General features: G+C 44.2%; 1 protein-coding gene across 4 annotated transcripts in view; it reads left to right on the top strand.

Annotated features, from left to right (window-relative positions):
- The window catches only part of LRRC20 (leucine rich repeat containing 20), a 103,356-nt gene that overhangs the window by 43,223 nt on the left and 36,100 nt on the right, over positions 1-24,033 (top strand). For all 4 annotated transcript variants that reach the window (XM_089510421.1, XM_089510422.1, XM_089510423.1 and 1 more), the window contains exon 4: positions 14,753-14,920. In XM_089510421.1, the coding sequence (XP_089366547.1) occupies positions 14,753-14,920 (168 nt within the window). The remainder of the gene's footprint in view (positions 1-14,752; positions 14,921-24,033) is intronic.

Here is a 24,033-nt window from a genome sequence, read left to right as displayed (position 1 = left end):
TAGCCTACAGCACTTGGTACTCCCTCGTGGTCTTCCTTCTAAATACTAACCAGGTCTGACACTGCTTAACTTCAAAGATCAGGTAAGATCTTGTGCCTTTGGAGTATTTACATCACTTGTTCCCAAATACATACCTATAACTATGAGGAGACAGAGATGATCAGGACCGCCCTGTTCTCACAGTCTTTGAGATTCATTAACACTGGTGGGAGAGGGAGCTTATGCCATGCAGAATATAGATGCTATTTCTCAAAAGGGCCACACCAAGTCTTCCTGGCAGTCTCCTTGAGCTGCTGCAGTGCAACACTCTTTTCCTTGCCAAGAGCAATGGCTTTCTTTCCTTGCTGTCTCGTGGGCTTATTGGAATCTGTTCCCACTTTTCATTGTATGGAGTGAGGATAGTCAATTGAGAGGCATCATTTCCTGTAGCGAACACAGCATGTGAATATTTCTTATTTTGTTTATAAAAGCGAGCTACGACGGCCCTGAACATAAGAAAAAGAGTGCATTTTAAATGAATGTGTAATAATGAGGCACTAAGTGGGACAGAAAATGAAAGGACCATTGTGTTTTGTATCACTATAAAGTATGCTATCTTTTCAGCTGTAGGGTCTTGAAAGGAAGATTAGGACAATAAAATAAAATAATAAGGTAATGTAAGACAACCTGCTAGCCTACAGATCAATAATACAGTCCTTGTTTGTTGTTGTTGTTGTTGTTGTTGTTGTTGTATGCCTTCAAGTTGTTTCTGACTCAACCCTAAGGCAAACCTATCATGGGGTTTTCTAGATAATATTTGTTCAGAGTGGGGTTGCCTTTGAGGCTGAAAGTTTATGACTTGTCCAAGGTCACCAGTGGGTTTCCATGGCCTAGCAGGGATTCAGATCACTACACAACACTTGCTCGCAGTCCTCACTTAGTATAGCCAGAAACTATTTGAGGGTAAATTGCTATAGAAGGAATGAGTTACATTTCCAGCTTCACTCTTTACCAGTGAAGACAAGACTGATGTAGCTGGAACAAATGCTTCAGGGCCTTAGTAGCCTGAAGGGGTATGATGATTACGAGAGACAAAATGTAGGACAAATTCGAGACCAAACTGTAGGATAACTGCAGGACAAAACTGAGCTCAAAATGTAGGACATTTAAGGTCCTCCCTTTTTCTTAAACGTCCTACATTTTGGGCTGAGTTTTGTCCTGCAGTTGTCCTACAGTTTGGTCTTGAATTTGTTCCACATTTTGTCCCTGGTAATAGTGGACAATTCTGGCAACCCTATGCACTGCCTCTGTGGATACTGTGTCCATTGCAACTCCTTGAAATAATATTTGCATTGCAAGTATTTCACAGAATCATAGTTGGAAGAGGGCCACCCAGTCCAATCCCCTGCCATTCACGAGTATACAGTATCAAAGCACTTCTGACAAATGGCCACCCAGCCTCTGTTTAAAGGTAAAAGTAAAGGTAGTCCCTTGATATGAATGTCTAGATTTGGAGAAACAGACAACTAAGTGCTTCAAGCAGTTGTTTGCAAAGCTGATGTAAAGTTTCTTTAAATGCTTCTGTGAGACCTTGTGGATAACCTCTTGCAGTTTAGCCAGATCTGAGTAATGTATGCTTGTCCTGTTTTCCATAGCTTCACTACAGGCTACTGAAATCTCCCATTCCACAGCAAATTAAGATAGCAAAACATTAGAGAGGCAATGAAAACTACACTGTGAAGAGCCATTAGCAGCCCCATTTTGGTGGTTCCTGTAGTAATATTTTAGCTGGTATCTTACTTACTTGTGTTTTGTTGGCACAATAGTCAGTATAACACTGTAATATTAATATATGTGCATTCATGCACACACACACAAGCCATAAAAATTGCCAAAGGGAAAATTATATCGTATATTTAAATATGTTTGACTCCATATTTTTAATGAATATAGACATAAAATGCAGGTCTTCCACTGGGAAATGAAGTCTTCTAAGTATGAAGGAAGTGCTTCTATAATTTAGATTTTCCTTCTAATGTTGTTCAGAAAGCTGTCTAAAAAAGCAGAAGTTGACAAGAGCTGCCCAAGCACCTGTCAAATAATTTAAAACTGAGAGGAGCACTCAGGTGAGATAGAGTGGGAATTTTAATTTTCATTGCATTCCATCTTCCTTGACATCCATCCAGTATGTGCTTCACATAATGCTAACTCTCTTGTCATCCAGTGAGGGAAAATAAAATAATTTTAAATAAACTATGCTTAAGATCTTGCTACTCTCAATGTTCATCTACCCAAAAATCCAAGTATCTTCTTTTTCTCTCAAGATTCCTTTATTACAGCCAATGCTACTCCATCTGTGACCAAATACTCTTTCTCCCATCACACACACACACACACAGGGAGAGAGGGGGAATTTGGGAGAGGGAATCAGTCCAGAACAATACTGGACTTTAGAAAATGTCAAGGAGGTGGTCTGCTAGTGGCTGTTATTCCACTACCAAGAGTAAGTGTAGTACAGTGCACCCGTGTCATATGTGGCTTTCAGCTTACACTGAAAGCTGTGTGCTGGAAGAGGTAATGGTGTGTGTGCCTGTGGTGCATGCGCCGCGGGCAGGAGCCCCATTGTTTTTAGTGGGGCTCCAGCATATGCGGTATTTCCCTTACGTGGAGGGGGGTCCAGAATGGATCCCCTGCATAAGGGAAGGGCACACTGTATAGTAATTTGAGAACTGGACCGGGAGTTTGGGAGGCCAGGGTTTGAATCCCTACTCAGTCATGGAAACCCACTGGGTGACCTTGGGCAAGTTATACTCTCATCATACTCTCTTAACCAGGGGTCGGCAACCTCCGGCCCGCGGGCCGGATGCGGCCCGCGGAGGCCTGCCGCCTGGCCCCTGACTGCTGTTGCCGCCGCCACCCGTCACGGCTTTTCGCCGCTCTGGGCGCCGCCGTTTTGGGCGGCAAAATGGCGGCGAAGTCTCGCGCGACCTCACCTGAGGTCGCACGAGATTTCGCCGCCATTTTGGGCAAAAAAATGGCGGCGCCCATAGCCCCAGAGGCCGCTATGGGCGCCGCCATTTTTTCGCCCAAAATGGTGGCTAAATCTCTCGCGACCTCGCCGCCATTTTGCCGCCCAAAATGGCGGCGCCCAGAGTGGCGAAAAGCTGCAATGGGCAGCCGCGGCAGCCGCCGCGGCGGGCCTTTAGGAGGCCCGCTGCCGTCCCTGGCGCCCTCCAGCAGGGCTCCGAGGGCGGCAGGGGGCCTCTGGGGGGCCCGCTGCCGTCCCTGGGGCCCTCCGGCAGGGCTCCGAGGGCGGCAGGGGGCCTCTGGGGGGCCTGCTGCCGTCCCTGGGGCCCTCCGGGAGGGCTCCGAGGGCGTCAGGGGGCCTCTGGGGGGCCCGCTGCCATCCCTGGGGCCCTCAAGGAGGGCTCCGAGGGTGGCAGGGGGCCTCTGAGGGCTCGCTGATGCCCCTGGGGCCCTCCAGGTGCGCTCCGAGGGTGGCAGGGGGCCTCCTGGGGGCCCGCTGCCGTCCCTGGGGCCCTCCAGGAGGGCTATGAGGGCGGCAGGGGGCCTCTGGGGGGCCCGCTGCTGTCCCTGGGCCCCTCCAGCAGGGCTCCGAGGGCGGCAGGGGGCCTCTGGGGGCCCCGCTGCCGTCCCTGGGGCCCTCCAGGAGGGCTCCGAGAGCGGCAGGGGGCCTCTGGGGGGCCCGCTGCCGTCCCTGGGGCCCTCCAGGAGGGCTCCGAGGGCGGCAGGAGGCCTCTGGGGGACCCTTTGCAGTCCCTGGGGCCCTCCAGTAGGGCTCCGAGGGTGGCAGGGGGCCTCTGGGGGGCCTGCTGCCATCCCTGGGGCTCTCCAGCAGGGCTCTGAGGGCGGCAGGGGGCCTCTGGGGGGCCCGCTGCCATCCCTGGGGCCCTCCAGCAGGGCTCTGAGGGCGGCAGGGGGCCTCTGGGGGCCCGCTGCCGTCCCTGAGGCCCTCCAGGAGGGCTCCGAGGGTGGCAGGGGGCCTCTGGGGGCCCCGCTGCCGTCCCTGGGGCCCTCCAGGAGCGCTCCAAGGGCGGCAGGGGGCCTCCTAGGGGCCCGCTGCTGTCCCTGGGGCCTTCCAGGAGGGCTCCGAGAGCGGCGGGGGCCTCTGGGGGGCCCGCTGCCGTCCCTGGTGCCCTCCAGGAGGGCTCCGACGGTGGCAAGGGGCCTCTGGGAGGCCGGTGCCGTCGCTGGGGCCCTCCAGGGGTCCCTCCAGCGCTGGCAGCCCCCACCAGCTTTTTTGCCGGTCTCTGACGGGGCCTGGGGCCCCGTCAGGGGCCAGCAAAGATGGGGAGGCCTGGCCCCCGGAGGGTGGAAGCTCCGCCCCGGCATGCGGCCCCGCCCCGTAGGGTGGAAGCTCCACCCCCGGCTTTGGCCCCCCAGTTGCCTGAGGGACACCAACCCGGCCCCCGGCTCAAAAAGGTTGCCTACCCCTGCTCTTAACATTAGAGGAAAGCAATGGCAAACCTCCTCTGAATAAGTCTTACCAAGGAAACCCCATGATAGGTTTACCATAGGATTGCTATTAGTCAGAATCAACTTGAAGGCACACAACAACATTTTTTTTCCTTTTTTGCTTTGCTTTTTGGTGTTGAAAATTTATCCACCCACACCTTTTTAGTTTGAGAGTCTCCCCTGGTTCCCACACCAAATGAGGTGAGACACCTGGGTAGAAATGAGAGGCCTTTTTAGTGATAACACCTGTCTATGGAATTCCTTCCCCACAGAGGCCCCCCTCCAGCAAGTGATTGTATTTTTAATCTTTTCTTCACCAGGTGATTGTGTTTTTTATTTTCCCAAACATTTTTAGGACTCTTGTAGTGCTTTTAGATCTTCACACTTTTATTTTGTTGCTGGTTTTAATTTGGTTTTTATACAGGAATTGTATGTGGTCCAAGTGTGTTGCCAGGGTGCTTCATCCCACCACTGTGGGATCACACACACAAACACACACACACATATTAAACCAGGGGTAGGCAACCTGCGGCCCGGCAAGGCCTTGGGACCGGCCCCAGCCCGGTCCTGCCGCCGATTGCCGCCGGGGCCTTTGGGGGGCAATTGTCTATAGAAGCCTCAGAAACATGCATTTATATTAACATTTTTTTAAAAATCAGCAATTTTTTTTGTGTGTCCTCCATTTTTTAAAAAAAGTGTCTTCCATTTGAAAATTTTGTCCTACATTTGTCCTGGTTTATTTATATATTTAAATTTTTTTTTAAATTATTTAATTATTTATTTTTTGGCTTCGGCCCCCCAGTTGTCTGAGGGACAGCAACCCGGCCCCCGGCTCAAAAAGGTTGCCTACCCCTGTATTAAACCATAGACTGATGATAGTTCTCTTTGTTGTAATGTTTTTATTCTTTGCTAATTATTTTTTAAAAACGAAGAGGCCATGGGGGGCAACTGTGTTACCCAAAATACCAGGGTCCCAAGAGGGCACCCACAACCAATGTTTAATAAGGGGAATTTTATTAGTTTTTGTGGTTTTTCGGTCTGTGTGGCCATGTTCTATAAGAGTTTATTCCTGATGTTTCGCCAGCATCTGTGGCTGGCATCTTCAGAGAATGCTAACCTGGAAGAGAGTGGGTATGTACACACACACACACACACTCTGTGCGACCCTGGGTGAGGAGGAGTGATTCCCATGTTAATCTGTGTATTGCTCTGTTGTTGATGTCCTCCTCAGGGTAGGAGGATATGCAGAAAAGGATTAGTGTCTGTTAGTTGGTGAACATTGTTTGCTGGGAAAGCCTCTGACCCTGAATGGTTTCTCATTTGCATTTGCTGAGTCTTGGTTTTGGTGTCCTTCAGGACTGGTAGCCAAACTTTATTTACTTTGAGGCTTTCTTCTTTCCTGTTGAAGTTGTCCTAGTGTTTGTGGATTTTAATGGCTTCCAATGGTGAAACGTCAGGAATAAACTCTTATAGAACATGGCCAAAAGCCCACAAAAAGCCATGGATGCCGGCCATGAAAGCCTTCGACTTCACATTAGAATTTTATTAGCTCACTTAAAGCTGCTCAGAGGGCTTTAGGCAACTAAAAGCAGGCGTCAAGCCAGTACTGAGAAACAGAACTCCAAAATGCAATGTCCAGATGTAGTTCTATTTATAATAGCAAAGCAAAAATCGACTTTCACACAAACACACACACACTAAAGATATAAAAAGTGTCAGCAGACAGTGATGTTCAGGATTGCAGTGGGTGATTCCAGAAGCAGGTTCCAATCAGAGGGTTCTGTGAGAGGAAAATGGTTCAGCACACTGCCTGTGGATCTGAGTTGGCCAGCAGTTGCTGAGGAGTCAGGTGAGATACAGAGTGTCTATCTGACCTCAAAACAAGACCAGATTGATAGTGCCTGATCAGGCATATTTATAGGACAAAACATCTCATGGGGTAGTTTTGGGATTTAAGGTGAAGTTCCCAGGATGGAAGAATAGAAGTGAAAGTCTATAAATGACTGGACAATCAGTGCAAGTATCTCTAGACAACAGAGTATCTCCTCCAGAGGGAAGTATACTTGGGTATCTGTTTATTTGTAAGCTCTAGGTCTATCACCCACCATCACTCCTATCAATGAAAGGATTACACACATTCTGATATTAATTAATCTTAACTGATCTATCCTTGGCTGTGCTCTTGAGCTTTCCCCCATTCTTCTGGCTCAGTATCGTCAAATATGGTCTTTATATGTGTACATTTACAGCGCTTTATAAATAAAGGATGATAATAATAATAATAATAATAATAATAATATAGCATGGCCAGTTTCCTGTATTAGGCGGTGCCTTCCCTGCTACTTGCCTAAAACATGCCTTTAATATCAAACTGATATCAGAAAGATGGGGTAGAGAGAAAGGCCAGACCTTGGGGTAATAAATGGTAGTTCAGCTTTCTCCACATTGTCTTCAGTGGGAGGTTACTTCTGTAGCAGTAGGTGGTTTCCCACTTTAACATCTGTACCATGCATTCTTGGCAGGATGGAGGCAGAAGCAATGTGAATTAAGCATGTATAGTAAAGAGACCCTGTATTTATTTATTATTAAATAATTTGCCTGATCACCCATCTAGCAGAGTAGGAATTCCAGGCAGACAAGTCGAGAAATAGGTTATTCTATCCCTTCTCTGCCAAGTTGTTTGGTGGAAGACAGTTTTTAATACTAGCCTACCAAGAATCTAGTAGCCTGTATTTCCATGTTGGTCATAATGGAAGAACTGGAGAAGCAACCTTTCTCCTCTATGGTCAGTGTGGAAATGCAGACTAGTTTTAAAAAGTCTAATATTTGGTTCCTTTGGGTATACTAAATAATATCCATGTCCCTTAATAACTAACCAGTATTGAGAAGAGCAGAGAAATAATATCTTTCTCATCACTTTTTCAGTTGTTAAGTCTAGTGTCATTGAAGCTACCTGTACAGAGACTTGTGTCAAAAGGTACAGGAGATGGTGTGAGTGAGATGAGGCTCAGTGGGAGGAGAAAGAAGATATTATATTAAAATTTCAAATTTAAAAAAATATTTTTAAAAAACTTTAAAATTACAATAATTTTTAATTCTTTAAAAACACTGCATTTTACCAAATTGTTACTTTAAGCACATCAAATTACGTATATGTAAACACATTTAGGCTGAGCATATGATATTGTAATTTAAAAGTATAATTTTATTTGTGCTAGTTGTTTAAGTCACAACTCTTACTGTTACATTCAGTGATATGTGGGAATTATGATTTATGAGTAATATTAGTACAAAAAACATTACTAAGGTTTCTGTATGATGTAGTATGGGAGGAGGTCAATGGAAGGGTGATGCCATGAGTTAACGCACCAGGTGACACCAGCCCTAGTGATGACAACACTGGTGAGGCCAGCATTGTGGCAGCTTTAAAGACAAGGCCTTCATCATAGAAATGGACGTACATTCCTCATGTTTTCATATATGATGCATCATACAAATTATGGCTCCATGTCAGTCCAATTGCTAGCTCACAGTGATGCATGCTAAGTAGACGAAGCAGTTGATGTTGCTCCTTGCTCAGAAGCAGAACTTTGTGATGTAAGAGCTGTTCGACAGTGGAATATGCTGCCTAGGAGTATGATGAAGGCGCGTTACAGACTGCCCAAAATGGGCGGTCTGCTGCCGCTGCCTGTTGCTACATCCGGGAACCGCAGCGGCCAAACCGCGCGGTTCCCGGGCGCAGCCAGAAAGAAGCGCCGAAATGGCGCTTCTTTCTGGGCTCCGGAAGTGGCGCCACAAGGTGCTAGTCGCGCATTCACAGTGTCATTTCCGCCATGCGACATCCGGACGCTATGCGTCCGCGACGTCAAAATGGCGGCCCCATGTAGACAGGTGCCACCATTTTGTACAGACTCAGGCCGTACTAGGGTTGAGGGGCATCAGGAAGTGACGACCCTTCGCAACCCTACCACGCCCCTTCCTAACCCTAGCACGCCCCTTTGGCACGTCTGTAACGCGCCGAAGTCTCCTTATTTGGAGATTTTCAAACAGAGACTGAATGGCCATCTGTTGAGAGTGTTTTGATTGTGTATTCCTGCATGGCAGGGGGCTGGGCTGGATGACCCTTGTGGTCTCTTCCAGCTTTGATTCTAACATTTAAAAAAGGATTGTCTATTAATTTGATAGGTTTTTTTTTATTACAAGTTAGAAAGATCAGTTTTCAAAATGATTCTGTGGCTAATTCTGTTGGGATTCATCTCCTATCCATACTTTTATTATGCAAGAGAAAAAGTTGTTTTAACTAAAACTTGTTACAGTATTTGCATACATCAAGGACATCCAGTCCTCCTTTTGATTTAGCTTTATGAGCCAGGCTTTTAGCATTTCTATCTTTTTTTTCCTTTTAAGAATAAAGCTATTCGGTACTTGTTATCAGAAAAGTAAATATCTTCTAGAAATGCTGAATGATAAAACCTGAAAGAGAATGTTCCCTTTAAGTACAGCTACCATCTTCATAGTAACTGTACAAGTGTATGTGGGTGGCAACTTTGACTGTCTTTGAAGAGCTGGGTTTACCTGTTTCATAAGCCTTTTGTAGTTTAATACTTAAAATAGCATGTTTTATGGCAGGGGTCAGCAACCTCCGGCCCGCAGAGGCCTTTCAGCCGGCCCCTGCCTGCCGCCGCCGCTCATGGCTTTTCCCGGCTCCCGAGCGCCGCCATTTTGTTTTTCAAAAAGGCGGTGAAATCTCGCGTGAGACTTTGCCGCCATTTTGAAAAACAAAATGGCGGAAGCCTAGAGGCGAAGTCTCGTGCAACCACAATAAAGGTCGTGCGAGACTTCGCCGAGGCCCGCTGCGGCCGCCGGAGCCCAATGGCCTCATTAGTTGTGGCAATAGCCACTGCTTTGTTATTGCTGTTGCGTGCCTTCAAGTTGTTTCTGACTTAACAGCAACCCTAAGGCGAACTTGTCATGGGGTTTTCTTGACAAGATTTGTTCAGAGGAGGTTTGCCATTGCCTTCCTCTGAGGCTGAGAGAATGTGACTTACCCAAGATCACCCAGTGGGTTTTCATGGCTGAGCAAGGAATCAAACCCTGATCTCCATAGTCCAACTCTAAGACTATTATAACACACAGGCTCTGATATATATTAATATATATTGCTTAAAAGGGGGATAAGTAAATGTCATGAAGGGATAAGACACTTAGTGGTTATGCTGGCTGTATGTTGCTTCTAATGGCATGGGGTATAATAATTTTTTGTTTTATATGTATATGTGCATGTTATTGCACTCATGCTCAGCTTGTGGGTTTCCCAAAGACTAGCCACTGTGGAAAACAATACTGGGTCCCATTTTACACTGTACAATTATGGAATCCTGGGATTTGTAGTTTGGGGGGGGTACCAGAGTTCTCTGGCTGAAATTTCTATACACTCCTCCTAAAACTGCCAATCTCAGGATTCCACAGAATGGAACCCTGGCAGTTAAAGAGAAACCATAGTGCAAAAATTGTGTACTGTGAAAGAGCCCCTGAACTAGCAAACCCTTTAATCTGATTCAGCAGGGCTTTTTCTAGTTCACTTGGAAGCAAACTATAATGAGAATGAAGAAGAAAACCAGGCTAATGGTGGTAGAGTGGGCCCTTGTTAATCTGCTGAGATTTGGTTCCAGGACCTGCTGTAGATACCAAAATCCATGCATGCTGAAGTCCCAATATATACAGTGGGGATAGAAAAATGGTGTCCCTTAAATAAAACAGCAGACTTAAGCTTTGCTTTTTGGAATTTTGTCAAGTTATGAATGGTTGAATCTGTAGGTGCAGAATCCATGGATACTGAAGGACAACTCTACCTGCCCACTTCAGATGTTTATAAGAGCTGAGATCTTTGCTGCTTTCCCACATCCTCTGATTCTAAAGATTCACTTCAGTTTTCTTTCCTTTATTTTTAATTAGTGTGGAGAAGAGTGTTGCAGTCCCCCCCTTTAAGATCTGCTGCATGAGTTGTGGCATTGAAATGCAATGGTTGGCAGACAGTGGACAAGCACAGATGGTTAGTCTTGGTACCCTTCTTCAGAATTCTGCCTTAATAATAAATGCTTTAAGCATCCGATCATAGTCAGCATGTCTCTTTCTTAAATTGGTCTATAGAGATTTCTGTAGACTTCTCATTAGAGAGAATATTGAATGAAGGCTCAAGTTACCTATCTGAAATACCAAGACTTTGCTTCATGATTTTTTTTGAAACGGACTGTGTTTCTGAGCTGAATATCAGAGGCTCAGTAATCTTAGACATCTCTTTTAACAAGCCTCCTCAGCAAATCAGTTCCCCACAAAGTAGCCTTTGAGAGAGAGGAAAGTTGAGATTCGGTATGAGCAAAAGAAGTCTGATACTTTAGTGTAACTCAAGAGTATGATGGGCAAATTAATCACTCTAGATAATTTTCTAACATTGGTGGTAATTAGCATATTTTTAGTGTGAGTCCATTCATAATTCAGTTCCTTGTTTAGGAGTTAAACTGAACTGCTAACCTGCCTTTGAAGATAGTTCTACAACATCAGTAATGCAAGAAATATAGTCGCTGAATTTTTGACTGTGGCAGCTTATTCACACCAGTTCTCACAAATCCCCCCAAAAACTTCGCTGGCCAGAATTCTCTTAGGGACATGGGTATGTATAAGAGTCCCTTAAACGTGCAGATGTTCTTTTTTTAGGGGCAGTGGTTTGGTATTGCCTCCCTCTCTCTCTCCTCTGCAATACAGAAAGCTCTTTCCCAACTTACTGTAAAAACCCTGCAGCCACCCTGCATGGCCATGCTGTGCTTCACAAACAGCCGGCATGATCTCAGATTCATTGCATAGCCATACGCAAATGACATAAGGACTGAGATCTGCCTTGACCCTACAGGCATCCCAAGACTGCTGTAACCACTGTGCCTCTGGCTATGGAGACAAAGCCAGATGGCTCTCTGATCCTGCCTGTTTTCCATGTGGGGTACCTTCAAGGGCTTTACAGTAAGTCAGAGAGGAGGATATATGGCTCAGTGTACCATAGTTCTGCATGTGGATATTTATGTTGAGGGGATGTTAGATTGAGATCACAGGCTGTCTGTTTAAACCCAAAGTATTTTTAAGAGCAGTTACAGTGGGCTCTTCATATTCGTTGAGGTTAGGAGCACAGGACCCCCATGCAAGTTGAAAAATTGCAAATAATAAAAATACTATTTTTTTTTATTTGAGAGAACCTCTATCTAGGAATCTCTAGGTTCTCCCGCACAACTCTGTGCTCAACATCTGCTAGAAGTTGACCATAGAATCTTGCTGGAGGGTCTAGAAATGTCTAGAGAAGTGCACTCTCTAGGAATTTCTAGGTCCCTCAGCATGACTTCTGGCTGTTGTTGACCATACAGTTATATTAGAGGGACTAGAAATTTCTAGAGAGACAATATTAATCACAAAGTCAAAGCTGCAAATGTGGAGGACCAACTTTACTTCTGGCAGTGATTTTTTTCCATACCACTTTGTCTACACTGGTGCCACTGATGTTTAAGGCTACAGCTCCCAAGTGTCCCAGCAAACCAATGATTAGAGCCTATGAAAATTGGTCCAAATAATTTAGGAGGCACCAAATGCTTGCCCATGTTGAAAGGTGGTTGACCATGGCCCTCTAAAGCTTGAATTCAGATTCAGTAATGCTTAGTGAAGGCCTATTGAAATCAGCCGGATATCTAAACTCCCACTGATTTCAGCAGGAGTGTTATTCTAAGTATAACTAAGGGCTTTACTGCACTTTACTTTTATGCCGTGTTGATCTGCTGCAGAGATTCACAGAATGGATATGAATTGTATTACACCTTGCTTCATTTCCACAGTAATCTCATAATTAAAACACTCCACACATGAATTTCTGTTCTGCAGTACAGGCATCGCAGCCTCTACCTCTATCCTATCCTTTAGCTTCATGATTAATCCTTTTTTTCTTTTCTTTTTTGCCTCTTTTTTTTTTCCCTTCTGCTTGTATGTTGGCATGCCAGCATACTGGAAAGACATCATAATAGCGTCTAGCTGTTTCATCGCAAGAGGTTGAACAGGAAAAGAAGGTGGCCACACTGCCCCCACCATTCCTTTATTTCATATGTGGATGAAACATCTTGTCCTCACCTTTTTGTTTGAATGCTTCTGTATATTGCTTTATAGTGCATATTTAAGTATTTCAGGATTTGCTTTGCTGTTGCGATGTTACAGTATTATAGTATTATAGTTTTTCACCATGGGGGGGGGGGGTGTTAAACATAATGCTGTGATCTTCCTGGAACAATCATTGGAGGTAGTCTGTGGATCACCAGCTCAAATCTCCTTGGGAATTCCAAAAGATGAATCAGCTGGCCGCACCCCCAACCTGCCCATGAGATACCACAGAAGAAAGTGCGACCAGAGTTCTGCACCAAAAAACTACTGTTTGGAAGTGCAAGAGGTAGCCATTAATGCATTATTTTCAACAGGCAAAAATGCAGATTTGCCATAACAGTACAACGGTATGATGCTAGGACACATACAACATCATTTTGTGAGGACCTCACAGAGGGCTTTTGCCATCGTCGCTCCCTCTCTTTGGAATAAGCTCCCCGTAGAGCTCCGCTCCGCCACATCGTTAAATTCTTTCAAGAAAGACTTAAAAACGCATTTATTTCAGGCCTGTTACAGACAGGCCAAAATAAAGCTGCTTCGAGTCACTTTGGAGGTATGGTATTTCAATGATGCATGAGTCCTAAGAGTCCCAAAGCCACACCAAAGCTGCACTCCAGTCCTTAGGACCGGAGCGTGGCTTTGGTGCGGCTTTTGGACTCTTAGGATGCATGCATCATTGAAATACCATACCTCCAAAGTGACTCGAAGCAGCTTTATTTTGGCCTGTCTGTAACAGGCCTCAGTTGGCATTCCCACCTTAGTTTAATTATTCTTTTCTCTGCCCCTTGTTTTCCTTTTGACCCCGGACCATTGTAAATCGATTCTTCCATTTCCTGCCCTTGACATATGTGTTTTTACTGATTCCTGTTCCCATTCCTTGTAGCAATGTTTTTAACTTTCATATTGTAATTGTTATTATCTTGTACTGCAATGTTTTAATCTTTGCAAGCCGCCTTGATCGTTTTTATGGAAAGGCGGGGTATAAATAAAAATTATTATTATTATTATTATCATCATCATCATCATCATCATCATGCAGTATGGAGGGCTTGCTGTTGGAGTTGTTGGTTCTTTTCGCTGTCATACTATTGTAATGTGATAAAGCTCTAAATATCCTTTCACAATACAGTTTTATGACTCCATTTTTATGACTTAAACTTTTCCACTATGGAATCCTTGGATCTCTAATTTAGGGAGGGTATTTAAAATTATCTGTCAGAGAGCTCTAATGTATCACCAAACTACATATCCCAGCATTCCATAGGATGTTGCACTGGCAGGTAAATTGCAATCTTACTACTATAATTGTGTAGTGTGAAAGGACCCTAAGTCTCGATCCAACACATAGCTCTGTTTTCTTCATTTGAGGATTATGGTTTTAATTATTGCAAACTGTCCTGGAATACAGTCGGCCCTTCCTATACACAGATTTTTTTTATACATGGATTCAAGCATACACGGTTTGAAAATATTCAAAAAAAGTATAAATTTCAAATATCAAACCTTGATTTTCCATTTTTTATAAGGGACACCATTTTGCTATGTCATTATGTTTAATGGGTCTTGATCATACTCTGATTTTGTTATACACGGGGGATCTTGGAACCAAACCCCAGCATATAACAAGAGTCCACTGTATATTCTGATGAAGGGTGTCAATTACAGTTTTAAAAAAAATGCTAGTCTGCTTTTTTTTGGTCTGCAAGAGAAGACTTCTAGATTTCTGCAGGACATCCACTTTCTCAGGAAAAAAAATACCTGCTGAGGAAAAACACTTTTTAAAAAATGTATGCTTACAAATATGTGGGAAAGGGCTTTTCAGGCAGCAGTTACATTTTTGAGCTTTGATTCAGCTGCATAGGCTTGTTTTGATAGAAGATGCTAATATTAATATGGTTACTGTTTTGGACCCCAAGTCAGCATGATCAGTGGCCATACTGGAAATGAAGTATTCTGGAGGCTGTAATCCAAGAAAGAGGCCACCAATCATTTGGCCTCATCTCTTCTGCAGTCCTTATTTCTTGTTACTAACAGGCATAAAATGGAATTTGGCAGGACAACTTCCAAATCAGTCAGAGTTATTACAATTTCCCATCCTGTCCAATTGCAGAACTTAATCTGGAAGGAAATTACATTCATCGCCTGCCAGAAGAAGTCCGAACACTGTTGCATCTAAGACTCATCAACCTTTCCAGGAACAAATTTCAGCAGTTTCCAGAGCAGCTGACGTCCTTGCAAGCCCTTGAAACAATCAATCTGGAAGAGAATGAGATTGCAGGTAAGAACATATATGTGCATCCAAGTATCTCTGGGTTAAAATGATGGACTATTTGAAAATTTTACTCTCATATTTAACTTATGTGTGCGTATATGCCTTCAAGTCATCTGTTGACTGATGGCAACCCTATGGATTGCATAGGGTTTTTAAAGCAAGGAATACTCAGAGGTGCTTTTGCCAGTGCTTTTCTCTCAAATATAGCCTACAGCAGTGATGGTGAACCTTTACAGGGCCGGCACTGAATGTTACTCGGTGGTGGGGACACCACTTCTCTCCCCGCACCTTTTCTGGCCTCCAGCTGTCTCTTTCTCCCCCTGTGCTTTTCCCAGTCTCCAACTGTCTTTGAGAGACAGCTGAAGGCCAAGAAAGGTCTGGGAGGAAGAGCCATGGTGCACACCTGCGGCTCTTTCTCCCCCTGTGCTTTTCCCAGGCTCCAACTGTCTTCGAGAAACAACTGAAGGCTGAGAAAGGTTCTGGGGGGAGGAACCATGGCGCACATCTGTGGCTCCTTCTCCCCCTGCACTTTTCCCGGCCTCCAGTTGTCTCTGAGAGATAGCTGGAGGCCGGGAAAGGTCTGGAAAATGGAGCAATGGGCACACGCACCTGTTCCTCCTCCTCCCCACCAAGTGCCGGGCAAAATGGTGATGTGTGCCACTTCTGGCTTGTGTGCCATAGGTTCACCGTCACAGACCTGCAGATTAGGTATTTGTTCGTGGCAACTGGAGTGACTGTTTCCACTTCCACACTGCACACACTTCTTAAAAATGTACTTAGAAGTCATGAGAAGGAGAGAACAGTGCCATAGGCTTATATGTTCACGCATCAAATGAAAATTAAAAATCTGAATTGAGAATTAACTTGAAAGAGATTTGAATGTAAAAGAACCAAAATAAATGAAAGGTGAAAGACAAGAAATAGTAATTGCTTTGTAGGAAATGGCTTAGCTGAATTTCCATGAGAAAAGAACTCCCAGTATGCTACATTGGGAAATGAAAAGGGCCTGAGATAAAGACCAGGAATGCCAACACATGCAAAATGGTGAGAGGGATGAGGTTGCCATAAAGAATTGCTCTGCTTACCTGAACTGGTTCTCTGCAAGAGCATGCCACTCTGCATGCGAAGGAATTGAGATTTTTGCTTGACAATGATATTTTAAACTCTTTTATTTTGAGCCTGAAAGACATAAAGCAAAGCTACAATTTTAAAAGTTATGTATGCATTCAAGATATATATAAAAAGGAAAGAATGCTTATTGCAGTCACTACTGCTGTATACAGTTGTCCTTTCATATCCAGAGGGAGGGGGGTGTCTATTCCAGACACACACACCCTTCAGATAAGAAAAAACATGGGACCTCAAGTCCCATGGTTCGCTATGGCAGCACATTCACCTCCTTTAAGAATAACAGGGCTTGCTGTCCACTGAAGCTCAAACCTGTAAGTGGCAAGCCCATGAATAATGAGAGTCCATTGTATATTGTTTGTCTTTGGCTTTTTTCTGTTGTTTCAACTACCTCCTATTTTGAAAAATTATTAAAAGCAATTTCAGGGGGATAAGTTTTGAAGAGGACTGAGAATTTGGACACCCTAAAGTCACATGTTTAATTTCATAATTAAGTAACAAACATAAACATTGTAGCATAGCCTTCCCTCACTTGCTGCCCTCCAGATGATTTGCACGAGAACTTCTGTAACCCAGCTGGCAATGTAAGTAATTCAATCAGTGTACTAGCTTGTCTAGATACAACCAATAAGACTAAAGTTTCCAAAGATGGTTAGACTTGTGAACCATATGCAACAACGGGGTAACCAAATGGCTGGCAATCACAAACCTGGGACTCTTTCACACCACACAATTATAGCACTTTAATTGTCATGGCTGTATCCTTTGGAATCCTGGGATTTGTTGGCGAGGCACCAGAGTCCTCTGGATGAGAATCTAAATACTGTTGCTAAACTGCAGACCTGATGATTGGAACATTAGCAGACTCATAGTGGAATGATAATGCTGTGTAGTATGAAAGGGTCCCAGTGTTTGCTTGTAATTTGGTTTCCCCATTGTTTTATATGGTTCAGGAGTCTAACCATCTTAGGATACATTAGCTCTAGTGGCTACATCTAGTCATCCTGGTACACCAATTGAGTTAGGACTTTACTGCATGAGGGAAAAAAGGCAAAATGGATCAGGAGCATAGTGGATTTCTCCATGCTACTCCACATGATGCTGTAGCACTTCTCAAGGGGAGATGGCCGTCAAAGCAAACCTTTTATTGAAAGGGAAAAATCTGTTCAGCAAAAAAACATGGTTCGACAATTGTCTTCCTTCAGGAAGAGAATGGAAGTGCTATAAGGGTATGTGGAGTAGCACAGAGAAAATTGCTCCACTCCTAGTAGGTTTTGCCTTTATTTTCTCATGCAGTAAAATCCTTAGTTATGTTAGGTGCTGGATCTGAAGAGAAACCTTGTTTTTTTGGCATGTTTGTGAGCCTTCTTTTCAAATTCTGTTTTTATATCTTGAAGCCCTTTCACATTGTACAGTTATAGCACTATGATTCCACTGGGAGTTCCCAGCTTTTTAAATGAACAGATAAAGCAATGTATGTAGATACCAATTCATAAAAGATATTTACAACACCTTTGAGTTATGGTTTCTGAAGAGTTCCAGAGGTCCCAAAGAGATCAAGACCACATACAGAGAATAGGAGACTTGCAGAGAAAGATGCGAGGCAGAATGATTAGGCTGTAAGAATGTAATTGGGCTTAAATTGCAGTAGTTGAACTCTGGAATTTCATGGAAAAATAAAAATAAAAATAAATAAAAATTTAAAAAACAGAAGGCATGTTGGGTAGGGTAATAGAGCAGGAGGCAGGTTTAAGGAGTCAGGAAGGAGCACAATGACAGCAGTCATATGATTGTGAAGGCATGTGGTCATGGCTATAATATAAACATGTATAATTTTGTTTGCATTGACAAGCACGATTGCGGCAAGAATGGGGCTGGTGTAGTAGAGTCCCCAGTCATTCTTCATGAAAGTCCTGATCTTTCCCTTGATCTTCACCAAGCATAATTCTAATAGACAGGTGGTATAATTCAAGCACCCATACAAGTATCAGGCTAGTGACAACGTTTTTCTTCATTTGCTTGTGTTGACTGTTAAAATCTAAAATGCATATTTTATGATACCTCTGTTAGGCAAACCAGAAAGCATACAGAACACTTGCCAAGAAAACCCATAAGGATCTCCATTAAGTCAGAGTCAACTTAAAGGCACAAAACAAGAACAACAGAGCTTTCAAAGTTCACTGGCATCTACATCACACAAAGATAGTAGGGGGAAAAATCATACAACCCTTATTTTTTCAGAGCGCAGTGATCTTTCTATGAAGGCCATGTGTTGCCAGTTCTGAAGGCAGAGTTAGGTGGAGAAAGTAAGTGTGCCAACAGACACCAAATGCAAATGAGAAATCTCCCAGGATCAGGGGTTTCCCAGCAGACAATGAGCACTAATCAAGCAGAGACTAAACCTCCTTTGCATACCCTCCCACCCTGAGGCCTGCCATTAGCAACATAACAATACACATGCAAATCACTCCTGCCTTTCCAGGTCACACAATATATATAACCAACTCCTTTCTAGGCAAGCATTCTCTGAAGATGCCAGCCACAGATGCTAGCAAAACATCAGGAAGAAACTCTTCTAGAACATGGTCACATAGTCCAAAAACCCACAAAAAACTATGGATGCTGGCCAGGAAAGCCTTCGACTTCACATCAGACACCAAAATAGATTGCTCTGTGTTTTATGTTTGAAAATAGAAGACGAAAAAAAAATCTGATATTTTAAAAATCCTCATTTTTGACATAAACACACTCTACTACAGTTTATAGATGAAATCTCTCTTATCTAGAATTCTGAAATCTAAAATGCTCCAAAATCCAAAGCTTTTTTCATGGGTGGCTGAGTGACACCTTTGCTTTTTGATGGTATAATGTACACCGACTTTGTTTCATGCATGAAATTATTAAAAATATTATCTATAAAATTACCTTCAAGCTTCCTTATATGAAATATAAATGAATGTTCTGTTTAGGCTTGGGTCCCATCTCCAAGGTATCTCATTGCATATATGCATGTATTCAAAATCTGAAAAAATCTGAAATCCAAAACACTTCTGGTCCTGAGCACTTCAGATAAGGAAGACGGAACCTGTATTAAGATGTGATCATATGCTGCATGCTTTTTCCTCCTCCCACCTGTTATTTTTTGTCTTTGTGCAAAGTTTCTGAACATAAGCACATCTTTAATAGTACAGGCTGAAGCAGCTGATATATCAAAATGCCAAATAGCAGTGATGGACAATTAATTCATGGATTAAAGTGAAAGGATGTTTGCCAGATGGGATTTGTAAATAAATCGGGTCTGATATCACATAGGAACCTGCACTGAAGATCAGTCTTCCCAAAATGTCTTATCTCTGCTACTGATAACAAAAATAATATTGGCAAAGCTGCCAGTTAAGATCTGTATTTGATTGATTTTCAGAGGAGAGTCAGAAGCAGTAGGTGAGGTTACGTGTGTAAATACATGCAATGAAGCATCTTTTTCTTGTCTAAACTTTTGTTTGAGTGACATATTTGTAACCAGCATGAGCTATGACTTGGTGTACCTTAGTATATTCGGCCCTCTGTATGTACAGATTCTGCATCCATGAACTGAAAATATATATTTTTAAAAATCCCAAAACAAACCTTGATTTTGCTATTTTATATAAGGGACACCATTTTATTTGTTGACAACTGTATTTAGTGGGATTTGAGTATCGACAAATTTGGATATCCACTGGGGGTGGGTGGGTTCTGGAACCATATTCTTCCCACTGACAAGCATCAGATATTCTCTACATGTGCAGGGATAGAGGGAAAGGCTCTCTTTTGAGATGGCAAGAGTGATCAGACAGAACTGAACTTTCAAATCTCTCCTTTAGAAATCAAGCTATACTATTTAAATGCATACCTTTTAGGGAAATACACAAATACTCAGTGCCATAAACCAAATACGTCAAAGACCTTAAAATGTCAGGAATTGCTTGCTTCTCTTTGTGTACGGTTAAAAAACCAGCCTCCCTTAACTGAACTGCTTATTTTCCTTGTTTTCTTCCAAGAACTAATTATTTTCAGGTAAGGGCTTAATTTGAAAAACCAGGACCCAACAGAGTTTAGCACTAGAACTTATTTTCAGTTTCATTATTCAGTCTTGGAAATGTGAAATAAAAAATGAAAGAACTGTCTCTGTATCAGCAGGAGTCCAACAAGAGAGAAGGGAGGAAAAAAAACACTGCATATTATTGCAAAATGTTCTAGACATGTTATGCCATTGTGGGCGAGGTAGGCATGGCCGGTTGCATGGTGGGGGCGTTCCTACCCTGTCCAGCACTCAACACATGGGAAACAAACTCTCCAAGGCCAGAAGTGCAGCAACAGTGGCGCCTTTAATGGCAACAAGTAACTCAAAAGGTGCAGTAACACAACACAAACTCCCAACTCAACTTTAGTCCCACAGTCTTTGTGCTGCAGGACTTAGGCAAAGGCCATGGTCCCGGCGTCCTCCACAAGGCTCTGGCCGCTTCCTGGGCGTCCACCTGAGTGCTTCTCCAAAGCCTCTCTCTCTGATTTCTCCCAGACCTGTGGCTCGGGACCCTGTTCCCAGCGGCTGCCCTTGGTGTCCCACCACTCGCCCTCCAGACGCCCGGCGTCCCTCCATCTCTAGTTGCCTTCTCCTGGATACAAGAATTCTCCTTCCTCCCTGGGGTCTCTGAGTCTTAAGACCTTGTGGGGGCCCGGAGCCCGAGGGCTTGCCCTCCTTTGCAGGGACACCGGTCTTCCTACCCTTTGGGGGCTATGGGTTACCTTTCCTCTTTCCCACTCAACCTCCTCTTCCACATGTTAACCCTCTCCCCACGCAACTCCTTTCCTCCTTACTTATACCCCCTGGAGGTTCTGCCTTCTTTTCCCCTGGGCCCTCCTTCCTAATTTCCTCCACCTGGTCACCCTCACCCCTCCCAACTCTCCCAGCCTCAGGCTCTACCTTACTACAGCCATGCATGTTTCAAACTAAAGCTGCTTTTGGAAAATATTGTTGAGTGTTAGAATACAATACATTATTGATTTTTCAGGATTTGCCACTGAGAAAGGGCCAGCATCCAAATTTTTAACATGAATGTTGTATAAGAGCATCTGGTTGCTTTTGGGGGATCCTATTACTTTCTTTAACAACCTCTGGTCATTTGTGGAGTTTCTTTCATCACTGAGTAATCTACTGCCAGCTTCTGATAGTCATAGATTTGGGGGAAAGGTTTGTTACAGAGCATGTGAGGAGAGGTGGGCAGCTGGAGGAGAGATATGGTGGCAAGCAGGCTTGACACTGCAGACACTTCATTTTAGAGAGTTGACAATCTCTCCCTCAGACTTACAAGAAATTTAGGAAATACAAAGCAAGCTGCAAAGTCAGTGTGCCCATTTACTACTCACACCCTTGCCTGACACTCAAAATGTCATATACTTGACAGGACATTCATGTCCAGCTTCACCGTTTGGGGGAAGGCATGAGGAATGGCTTCTCTCAGGCATTTTGGCTGTGTAGCCTGAGCTGTAGCATTTTAATTTCCCAAAGTGCCCAACAGAGTGTCATCTTTGTGGGATATTAACATTCTCTGCTGTCCAGCATTCGATGACAGCTGGTGCCTCCCATGATAAGAGGACGATATATTTGCATTGGTTTTGTCTTGGACTTTAAATCTAGCCAGGGTGCTGAACTCTATCCCCCAAATATGTCTGGCACCTAAGAAGAATCCCTAAGAAGAGGTTGTTGTTAACTGCCTTCAAGTCAACCTCGGTTCACGGCAACCTCATGAATGACACACCTTCGAACAGGCATCATCTCTGGTCCTCTGCTGCTCTACTCAGGTCCTACAGGTTCAGGGCCATGGTTTCCTTGACTTAGATCCACCTGGAACGTGTGGTGGCTTCCCAACTCCAGGGATTTCTGGATGAAACGAATTATCTAGATCAATTTCAATCTGGTTTCAGACTTGGCTATGGAACAGAGACACCCTTGATTATCTTGGTGGATGACCTACGCAGGGAACTGGACAGGGGGAGTGTGTCCCTGTTGGTTCTCCTGGACCTCTCAGCGGCTTTTGATACCATAGATCATGGTATCTTCTAGACTGCCTCTCTGGGATGGGGCTTGGGGGTACTGTTCTACAGTGGCTCCGTTCCTTCCTGGAGGGGTGAACTCAGAAGGTGGTACTGGCCATTGACCTGTGGGGTCCCTCAAGGTTATGTGTTGTCCCCTATGCTGTTTAACATATACATGAAAACGCTGGAAGAGGTTGTCTGGAGTTTTGGGGTGCGGTGTCATCAATAGGCAGAAGACACTCAACTCTACTACTCCTTCCCACCTCAATCCAAGGAGGCCTGTCCTGGTTCTAAACCAGTGCCTGTCTTCAGTAATGGATTGGATGAGGGCAAACAAGTTGAAACTTAATCCAGACAAGACAGAGGTGCTCCTGGTCAGTCAGAAGGCAGATTGGGGAATAGGGATCCAGCCTGTGTTAGATGGGGTCACACTCCCCCTGAAGACACAGGTTCGCAGTTTGGGGGTACTCTTGGACTCAGCTTTGAACCTGGAGGCCCAAGTCTCTGCTGTGACTAGGAGTGCTTTCACACATTTAAAACTTGTATGCCAGCTGCACCCGTTCCTTGAGAAGCCAGATTTGGCCACGGTAGTACATGCCTTGGTTACATCCCATTTGGACTACTGTAATGGGCTCTACATGGGGCTGCCTTTGAAAAATGTTTGGAAAATTCAATTGGTTCAAAGAGCTGCTGCCAGGCTATTAACAGGGGCAGATTACAGAAACCATACAATGCCCCTGTTGAAACAGCTTCATTGGTTGCCGGTTTGTTTCCGGACACAATTCAAGGTCCTGGTTATTACCTACAAAGCCCTACATGGCTCAGGTCCACACTATTTGGCAGACTGTTTCTCCTAGTATGAACTGGTCTGGACTCGAAGATCCTCTGGGGAAGCCCTTCTCTCTGTCCCAACTTCATCACAAACACAGTTGGTGGGGACACGAGAGAGGGCATTCTCAGTGGCTTCCCCTAGACTCTGTAACTTCCTGCCCAGGGTGATCAGAACGGCTCCCTCCATGATGGCCTTCCGCCGGCAGGTGAAGACCTACCTGTTCACACAGGCATTTAGGGAATTACTATAAGGACAGGCTGGAATGTTTGATATTGGACCAGTTTAAACATTCTTTTCAATGTACTTTTTATTTTATTGTACTATTTTATTTTATTTTTAATACTGTGACGCCGCTCTGAGTCCCAGTCCTGGGAAAAGAGCGGGATACAAATAAATAAATATAAATAAATGATGATGGCTCCTTTGAATTTCACACTGAAATCCACTGCAATACACAGTCTTGCTGACATGGAAAGCACCAGCCCCACCACCACCACCACTATAGTGAGTCCAGAACAGAACCCAGAGATCATGAACTTGCTGAAGCAGTGCTTTCAGTAGGAAAGTAGCTTTCCTAGAGTGCCAGGTGGTGAAAAAGACATTACATCCCTTCCCAGAAAAATAAAGTCAAAATGTATGCTGAGATCCTTCTCCTCCCTTGAGACATTTGTTTAAATAACAATGAGCTGAAATATAGGAGCACTTGAGGGTTCAAAGAGTTATCTCAGTAGCTTTCATCCATGTGGGAGTTAATGGTCTAGTTCTGCTCAGGTATGCAACACAAGGCAGGAGAGCAGAGTTCAAAAAATTCAACCAGGCAGAGAAAAGGCCTAATATGCATTTCAAACTAAAGCAGTAGGAAGCTGAGTTTGAGGAGCCACAATGCCTCAGGCTTCCTAGCTTCTCCCTGTGGTTTGTAACCCAGCAAGCCCCAATGAGCAGCTGTCAATGAATCAGTCTTTTTGACAGCTTGTGGAAGCGGTCTTTGGTAGTGAAGAAGCTAAGATCCACTAAAAAAAAAACCCAAAAAACAGCTGCCAAGGTTCTAGCTGCCAGGGTTGGGCTGGGTTGCGTTGGGAGAAAC

The sequence above is a fragment of the Sceloporus occidentalis genome, unplaced genomic scaffold (genome assembly GCF_023333645.1).
Source record: "Sceloporus occidentalis isolate IW3139 unplaced genomic scaffold, rSceOcc1.0.p SCAF_2, whole genome shotgun sequence".
In the NCBI taxonomy this organism is placed as follows: Eukaryota; Metazoa; Chordata; class Lepidosauria; order Squamata; family Phrynosomatidae; genus Sceloporus; species Sceloporus occidentalis.
This window is presented reverse-complemented; position numbering and strand designations above follow the sequence as displayed.